At 53.1% G+C, this 10,062-nt stretch overlaps 1 protein-coding gene across 1 annotated transcript in view; it reads right to left on the bottom strand.

Annotated features, from left to right (window-relative positions):
• The window catches only part of LOC137381126 (uncharacterized), a 184,719-nt gene that overhangs the window by 1,268 nt on the left and 173,389 nt on the right, over positions 1-10,062 (bottom strand). The window contains exon 17 of the mRNA XM_068053517.1: positions 644-777. Coding sequence (XP_067909618.1) covers positions 644-777 — 134 coding nt within the window. The remainder of the gene's footprint in view (positions 1-643; positions 778-10,062) is intronic.

Below are 10,062 nucleotides of genomic sequence, written 5' to 3'. Positions count from 1 at the left end.
TTACACACAAAGCTCCACCCTGGACCCCTGCCCCCACACCCCAACACTACAGCTCGAGAAGGAGTGCTGGGCACAGGCAGGCAGTGAGAGAAGAATGGTCCCATATGACCATAAGAAACAGGAGCAGGAGAAGGCCATTCGGCCCATCGAGCCTGCTCTGCCATTCAATTAAATCATGGCTGGTTTGAATGAAACCTTAACTCCACTTTCCTGTTGCCCCCCCCTGGCCCCATAACCCTTGACTCCCTTGTAGAGCAAAATCTGTAACTCAACCTCCACTGCTCTCTGGGGAAGAGAATTCCAAAGATTGACAACCCACTGGGAGAAGAAATTCCTCATCTCCATCTGAAATGGGAGACCCGTTATTCTGAAATTGTTCTAGATCCCCTCAGCATCTACCCGGTAAAGCCGCCTCGGGATCTTATATGTTTCAATCAGATCATCTCTCATTCTTCTAAACTCTAATGAGTACAGGCCCAACCTGCCCAACCTTTCCTCATAAAACAAACCCTTCATCCCAGGAATTAACTTACTGAACCCAGGGGGAAAGGGGAGGGGGAGTTACTCACCCCACATCCCACTTCACAACATCCGCCGCCCCCCGACACTGCTAACATTCACGCTAATGGTTCCTGGCATTTACCTGGGCTCTGCGGTTGGTCAGGTACGTGACCACCTGACTGACGAATCTGGCGACATTGCGGATAACCACCTCTGTGCCGAGTGCCCGCCGTGCCAGGGTAATCTGATGGACAAAGCGCTGAACCGCAGGGATTTCTGCAGGAAATCAAAGGAACAAACACATAATCAATTGCCTGTGGTCCAGTTTCAGCAATTCCTCCCCCTCCCCCATCCAGGTGCCCCACGATCAGCAGCCCGGACAAAATTTTCAGTCAACTATTCAACTATAGACAGCATCACATTCAGGCCCTCCCCTGACGTCACCTTCCACAATTCTCTGTCTGCATAATCTCCCCCTCCCCCATCACAGCAGTAAGGTCTAATCACAGGCAGGGAGCTTCGCTGATCTTCTCCCTCCATCTGAAGCCGTTTCCCTGCCTGCAGGGAGAGTAGCTGCTAATTCTCTACACCTCACGAAGAGCACAGTATCACAACAATCATTAAACCACATGGGGGGGGGGGGGGTAGAGTCCATTCCCCTTCCTCACTCATCCCTCCATTCAGCAGGTAACACTGAGGGGTCTGGGGGCAGGGGTGAGGGAGGCGAGATCCCTCCCCCCGCACCCCTCCTCAAGGCTTGGTCAACCAAGCTATTAACTTCAGGTTGGAGCATTGAACCTTCCCCTTCCTATCAGCCTGTATCCCCCTACCCATGGGGAGAACCCTTCTCCCCCCACCTCATCAAGCCTCCACCCACCTCCATCACAACTCAGTGTGGATGGGGAATTGTGGCACAGTTCTCCGTATCAAAACGCGTTTGAGCAGCCTGCAGTAATGGCAGGCAATGCCAGAGCTCACAGCTGCAGTGAATAAAGATGTAAATTGGATGAATCAGCCGACCCTCGCACCCAGTCCATGCAACGGTCCAAAGCTGCTCCCACCTGTAGAGACACCCACTCCCTCTGGTATCAACACACTGTGGCTGCACTGTGTACCATTACCCACTCCCTCTGGTATCAACACACTGTGGCTGCACTGTGTACCATTACCCACTCCCTCTGGTATCAACACACTGTGGCTGCACTGTGTACCATTACCCACTCCCTCTGGTATCAACACACTGTGGCTGCACTGTGTACCATCACCCACTCCCTCTGGTATCAACACACTGTGGCTGCACTGTGTACCAGCACCCACTCCCTCTGGTATCAACACACTGTGGCTGCACTGTGTACCAGCACCCACTCCCTCTGGTATCAACACACTGTGGCTGCACTGTGTACCAGCACCCACTCCCTCTGGTATCAACACACTGTGGCTACACTGTGTACCAGCACCCACTCCCTCTGGTATCAACACACTGTGGCTGCACTGTGTACCATTACCCACTCCCTCTGGTATCAACACACTGTGGCTGCACTGTGTACCATTACCCACTCCCTCTGGTATCAACACACTGTGGCTACACTGTGTACCAGCACCCACTCCCTCTGGTATCAACACACTGTGGCTGCACTGTGTACCATTACCCACTCCCTCTGGTATCAACACACTGTGGCTGCACTGTGTACCATTACCCACTCCCTCTGGTATCAACACACTGTGGCTGCACTGTGTACCAGCACCCACTCCCTCTGGTATCAACACACTGTGGCTGCACTGTGTACCATTACCCACTCCCTCTGGTATCAACACACTGTGGCTGCACTGTGTACCATTACCCACTCCCTCTGGTATCAACACACTGTGGCTACACTGTGTACCAGCACCCACTCCCTCTGGTATCAACACACTGTGGCTACACTGTGTACCAGCACCCACTCCCTCTGGTATCAACACACTGTGGCTACACTGTGTACCAGCACCCACTCCCTCTGGTATCAACACACTGTGGCTGCACTGTGTACCATTACCCACTCCCTCTGGTATCAACACACTGTGGCTACACTGTGTACCAGCACCCACTCCCTCTGGTATCAACACACTGTGGCTACACTGTGTACCAGCACCCACTCCCTCTGGTATCAACACACTGTGGCTACACTGTGTACCAGCACCCACTCCCTCTGGTATCAACACACTGTGGCTACACTGTGTACCATCACCCACTCCCTCTGGTATCAACTCACTGTGGCTACACTGTGTACCAGCACCCACTCCCTCTGGTATCAACACACTGTGGCTACACTGTGTACCATTACCCACTCCCTCTGGTATCAACACACTGTGGCTGCACTGTGTACCATCACCCACTCCCTCTGGTATCAACACACTGTGGCTACACTGTGTACCATTACCCACTCCCTCTGGTATCAACACACTGTGGCTGCACTGTGTACCATTACCCACTCCCTCTGGTATCAACACACTGTGGCTGCACTGTGTACCATCACCCACTCCCTCTGGTATCAACACACTGTGGCTGCACTGTGTACCATCACCCACTCCCTCTGGTATCAACACACTGTGGCTGCACTGTGTACCATCACCCACTCCCTCTGGTATCAACACACTGTGGCTGCACTGTGTACCATTACCCACTCCCTCTGGTATCAACACACTGTGGCTGCACTGTGTACCATCACCCACTCCCTCTGGTATCAACTCACTGTGGCTGCACTGTGTACCATCACCCACTCCCTCTGGTATCAACTCACTGTGGCTACACTGTGTACCATCACCCACTCCCTCTGGTATCAACTCACTGTGGCTACACTGTGTACCATTACCCACTCCCTCTGGTATCAACACACTGTGGCTACACTGTGTACCATCACCCACTCCCTCTGGTATCAACTCACTGTGGCTACACTGTGTACCATTACCCACTCCCTCTGGTATCAACACACTGTGGCTACACTGTGTACCATCACCCACTCCCTCTGGTATCAACACACTGTGGCTGCACTGTGTACCAGCACCCACTCTCTCTGGTATCAACACACTGTGGCTGCACTGTGTACCATCACCCACTCCTTCTGGTATCAACACACTGTGGCTACACTGTGTACCAGCACCCACTCCCTCTGGTATCAACACACTGTGGCTGCACTGTGTACCAGCACCCACTCCCTCTGGTATCAACACACTGTGGCTGCACTGTGTACCATCACCCACTCCCTCTAGTATCAACACACTGTGGCTGCACTGTGTACCAGTACCCACTCCCTCTGGTATCAACACACTGTGGCTGCACTGTGTACCATCACCCACTCCCTCTGGTATCAACACACTGTGGCTGCACTGTGTACCAGCACCCACTCCCTCTGGTATCAACACACTGTGGCTGCACTGTGTACCATCACCCACTCCCTCTGGTATCAACACACTGTGGCTGCACTGTGTACCAGCACCCACTCCCTCTGGTATCAACACACTGTGGCTGCACTGTGTACCATCACCCACTCCCTCTGGTATCAACACACTGTGGCTGCACTGTGTACCATCACCCACTCCCTCTGGTATCAACACACTGTGGCTGCACTGTGTACCATTACCCACTCCCTCTGGTATCAACACACTGTGGCTGCACTGTGTACCATTACCCACTCCCTCTGGTATCAACACACTGTGGCTGCACTGTGTACCATTACCCACTCCCTCTGGTATCAACACACTGTGGCTGCACTGTGTACCATTACCCACTCCCTCTGGTATCAACACACTGTGGCTGCACTGTGTACCATTACCCACTCCCTCTGGTATCAACACACTGTGGCTGCACTGTGTACCATTACCCACTCCCTCTGGTATCAACACACTGTGGCTGCACTGTGTACCATTACCCACTCCCTCTGGTATCAACACACTGTGGCTGCACTGTGTACCATTACCCACTCCCTCTGGTATCAACACACTGTGGCTGCACTGTGTACCATTACCCACTCCCTCTGGTATCAACACACTGTGGCTGCACTGTGTACCAGCACCCACTCCCTCTGGTATCAACTCACTGTGGCTGCACTGTGTACCATTACCCACTCCCTCTGGTATCAACACACTGTGGCTGCACTGTGTACCATTACCCACTCCCTCTGGTATCAACACACTGTGGCTACACTGTGTACCAGCACCCACTCCCTCTGGTATCAACTCACTGTGGCTGCACTGTGTACCATCACCCACTCCCTCTGGTATCAACACACTGTGGCTGCACTGTGTACCATCACCCACTCCCTCTGGTATCAACTCACTGTGGCTACACTGTGTACCAGCACCCACTCCCTCTGGTATCAACACACTGTGGCTACACTGTGTACCATTACCCACTCCCTCTGGTATCAACACACTGTGGCTACACTGTGTACCATTACCCACTCCCTCTGGTATCAACACACTGTGGCTACACTGTGTACCATTACCCACTCCCTCTGGTATCAACACACTGCGGCTGCACTGTGTACCATTACCCACTCCCTCTGGTATCAACACACTGTGGCTGCACTGTGTACCATCACCCACTCCCTCTGGTATCAACACACTGTGGCTGCACTGTGTACCATCACCCACTCCCTCTGGTATCAACACACTGTGGCTGCACTGTGTACCATTACCCACTCCCTCTGGTATCAACACACTGTGGCTGCACTGTGTACCATTACCCACTCCCTCTGGTATCAACACACTGTGGCTGCACTGTGTACCATTACCCACTCCCTCTGGTATCAACACACTGTGGCTGCACTGTGTACCATTACCCACTCCCTCTGGTATCAACACACTGTGGCTGCACTGTGTACCATTACCCACTCCCTCTGGTATCAACACACTGTGGCTGCACTGTGTACCATTACCCACTCCCTCTGGTATCAACACACTGTGGCTACACTGTGTACCAGCACCCACTCCCTCTGGTATCAACACACTGTGGCTGCACTGTGTACCAGCACCCACTCCCTCTGGTATCAACACACTGTGGCTGCACTGTGTACCATTACCCACTCCCTCTGGTATCAACACACTGTGGCTGCACTGTGTACCATTACCCACTCCCTCTGGTATCAACACACTGTGGCTACACTGTGTACCAGCACCCACTCCCTCTGGTATCAACACACTGTGGCTACACTGTGTACCAGCACCCACTCCCTCTGGTATCAACACACTGTGGCTACACTGTGTACCAGCACCCACTCCCTCTGGTATCAACACACTGTGGCTGCACTGTGTACCATTACCCACTCCCTCTGGTATCAACACACTGTGGCTACACTGTGTACCAGCACCCACTCCCTCTGGTATCAACACACTGTGGCTACACTGTGTACCAGCACCCACTCCCTCTGGTATCAACACACTGTGGCTACACTGTGTACCAGCACCCACTCCCTCTGGTATCAACACACTGTGGCTACACTGTGTACCATTACCCACTCCCTCTGGTATCAACACACTGTGGCTACACTGTGTACCATTACCCACTCCCTCTGGTATCAACACACTGCGGCTGCACTGTGTACCATTACCCACTCCCTCTGGTATCAACACACTGTGGCTGCACTGTGTACCATCACCCACTCCCTCTGGTATCAACACACTGTGGCTGCACTGTGTACCATCACCCACTCCCTCTGGTATCAACACACTGTGGCTGCACTGTGTACCATTACCCACTCCCTCTGGTATCAACACACTGTGGCTGCACTGTGTACCATTACCCACTCCCTCTGGTATCAACACACTGTGGCTGCACTGTGTACCATTACCCACTCCCTCTGGTATCAACACACTGTGGCTGCACTGTGTACCATTACCCACTCCCTCTGGTATCAACACACTGTGGCTGCACTGTGTACCATTACCCACTCCCTCTGGTATCAACACACTGTGGCTGCACTGTGTACCATTACCCACTCCCTCTGGTATCAACACACTGTGGCTACACTGTGTACCAGCACCCACTCCCTCTGGTATCAACACACTGTGGCTGCACTGTGTACCAGCACCCACTCCCTCTGGTATCAACACACTGTGGCTGCACTGTGTACCATTACCCACTCCCTCTGGTATCAACACACTGTGGCTGCACTGTGTACCATTACCCACTCCCTCTGGTATCAACACACTGTGGCTACACTGTGTACCAGCACCCACTCCCTCTGGTATCAACACACTGTGGCTACACTGTGTACCAGCACCCACTCCCTCTGGTATCAACACACTGTGGCTACACTGTGTACCAGCACCCACTCCCTCTGGTATCAACACACTGTGGCTGCACTGTGTACCATTACCCACTCCCTCTGGTATCAACACACTGTGGCTACACTGTGTACCAGCACCCACTCCCTCTGGTATCAACACACTGTGGCTACACTGTGTACCAGCACCCACTCCCTCTGGTATCAACACACTGTGGCTACACTGTGTACCAGCACCCACTCCCTCTGGTATCAACACACTGTGGCTACACTGTGTACCATCACCCACTCCCTCTGGTATCAACTCACTGTGGCTACACTGTGTACCAGCACCCACTCCCTCTGGTATCAACACACTGTGGCTACACTGTGTACCATTACCCACTCCCTCTGGTATCAACACACTGTGGCTGCACTGTGTACCATCACCCACTCCCTCTGGTATCAACACACTGTGGCTACACTGTGTACCATTACCCACTCCCTCTGGTATCAACACACTGTGGCTGCACTGTGTACCATTACCCACTCCCTCTGGTATCAACACACTGTGGCTGCACTGTGTACCATCACCCACTCCCTCTGGTATCAACACACTGTGGCTGCACTGTGTACCATCACCCACTCCCTCTGGTATCAACACACTGTGGCTGCACTGTGTACCATCACCCACTCCCTCTGGTATCAACACACTGTGGCTGCACTGTGTACCATTACCCACTCCCTCTGGTATCAACACACTGTGGCTGCACTGTGTACCATCACCCACTCCCTCTGGTATCAACTCACTGTGGCTGCACTGTGTACCATCACCCACTCCCTCTGGTATCAACTCACTGTGGCTACACTGTGTACCATCACCCACTCCCTCTGGTATCAACTCACTGTGGCTACACTGTGTACCATTACCCACTCCCTCTGGTATCAACACACTGTGGCTACACTGTGTACCATCACCCACTCCCTCTGGTATCAACTCACTGTGGCTACACTGTGTACCATTACCCACTCCCTCTGGTATCAACACACTGTGGCTACACTGTGTACCATCACCCACTCCCTCTGGTATCAACACACTGTGGCTGCACTGTGTACCAGCACCCACTCTCTCTGGTATCAACACACTGTGGCTGCACTGTGTACCATCACCCACTCCTTCTGGTATCAACACACTGTGGCTACACTGTGTACCAGCACCCACTCCCTCTGGTATCAACACACTGTGGCTGCACTGTGTACCAGCACCCACTCCCTCTGGTATCAACACACTGTGGCTGCACTGTGTACCATCACCCACTCCCTCTAGTATCAACACACTGTGGCTGCACTGTGTACCAGTACCCACTCCCTCTGGTATCAACACACTGTGGCTGCACTGTGTACCATCACCCACTCCCTCTGGTATCAACACACTGTGGCTGCACTGTGTACCAGCACCCACTCCCTCTGGTATCAACACACTGTGGCTGCACTGTGTACCATTACCCACTCCCTCTGGTATCAACACACTGTGGCTGCACTGTGTACCATTACCCACTCCCTCTGGTATCAACACACTGTGGCTGCACTGTGTACCAGCACCCACTCCCTCTGGTATCAACTCACTGTGGCTGCACTGTGTACCATTACCCACTCCCTCTGGTATCAACACACTGTGGCTGCACTGTGTACCATTACCCACTCCCTCTGGTATCAACACACTGTGGCTACACTGTGTACCAGCACCCACTCCCTCTGGTATCAACTCACTGTGGCTGCACTGTGTACCATCACCCACTCCCTCTGGTATCAACACACTGTGGCTGCACTGTGTACCATCACCCACTCCCTCTGGTATCAACTCACTGTGGCTACACTGTGTACCAGCACCCACTCCCTCTGGTATCAACACACTGTGGCTACACTGTGTACCATTACCCACTCCCTCTGGTATCAACACACTGTGGCTGCACTGTGTACCAGCACCCACTCCCTCTGGTATCAACACACTGTGGCTGCACTGTGTACCATCACCCACTCCCTCTGGTATCAACACACTGTGGCTGCACTGTGTACCATCACCCACTCCCTCTGGTATCAACACACTGTGGCTGCACTGTGTACCATTACCCACTCCCTCTGGTATCAACACACTGTGGCTGCACTGTGTACCATTACCCACTCCCTCTGGTATCAACACACTGTGGCTGCACTGTGTACCATTACCCACTCCCTCTGGTATCAACACACTGTGGCTGCACTGTGTACCATTACCCACTCCCTCTGGTATCAACACACTGTGGCTGCACTGTGTACCATTACCCACTCCCTCTGGTATCAACACACTGTGGCTGCACTGTGTACCATTACCCACTCCCTCTGGTATCAACACACTGTGGCTGCACTGTGTACCATTACCCACTCCCTCTGGTATCAACACACTGTGGCTGCACTGTGTACCATTACCCACTCCCTCTGGTATCAACACACTGTGGCTGCACTGTGTACCAGCACCCACTCCCTCTGGTATCAACTCACTGTGGCTGCACTGTGTACCATTACCCACTCCCTCTGGTATCAACACACTGTGGCTGCACTGTGTACCATTACCCACTCCCTCTGGTATCAACACACTGTGGCTACACTGTGTACCAGCACCCACTCCCTCTGGTATCAACTCACTGTGGCTGCACTGTGTACCATCACCCACTCCCTCTGGTATCAACACACTGTGGCTGCACTGTGTACCATCACCCACTCCCTCTGGTATCAACTCACTGTGGCTACACTGTGTACCAGCACCCACTCCCTCTGGTATCAACACACTGTGGCTACACTGTGTACCATTACCCACTCCCTCTGGTATCAACACACTGTGGCTACACTGTGTACCATTACCCACTCCCTCTGGTATCAACACACTGTGGCTACACTGTGTACCATTACCCACTCCCTCTGGTATCAACACACTGCGGCTGCACTGTGTACCATTACCCACTCCCTCTGGTATCAACACACTGTGGCTGCACTGTGTACCATCACCCACTCCCTCTGGTATCAACACACTGTGGCTGCACTGTGTACCATCACCCACTCCCTCTGGTATCAACACACTGTGGCTGCACTGTGTACCATTACCCACTCCCTCTGGTATCAACACACTGTGGCTGCACTGTGTACCATTACCCACTCCCTCTGGTATCAACACACTGTGGCTGCACTGTGTACCATTACCCACTCCCTCTGGTATCAACACACTGTGGCTGCACTGTGTACCATCACCCACTCCCTCTGGTATCAACACACTGTGGCTGCACTGTGT

Source organism: Heterodontus francisci, chromosome 2 (genome assembly GCF_036365525.1).
Source record: "Heterodontus francisci isolate sHetFra1 chromosome 2, sHetFra1.hap1, whole genome shotgun sequence".
Classification (NCBI taxonomy): Eukaryota; Metazoa; Chordata; class Chondrichthyes; order Heterodontiformes; family Heterodontidae; genus Heterodontus; species Heterodontus francisci.
Note: the sequence above shows the minus strand (reverse complement) of the source record. Positions and strands in the feature narration are given on the sequence as shown.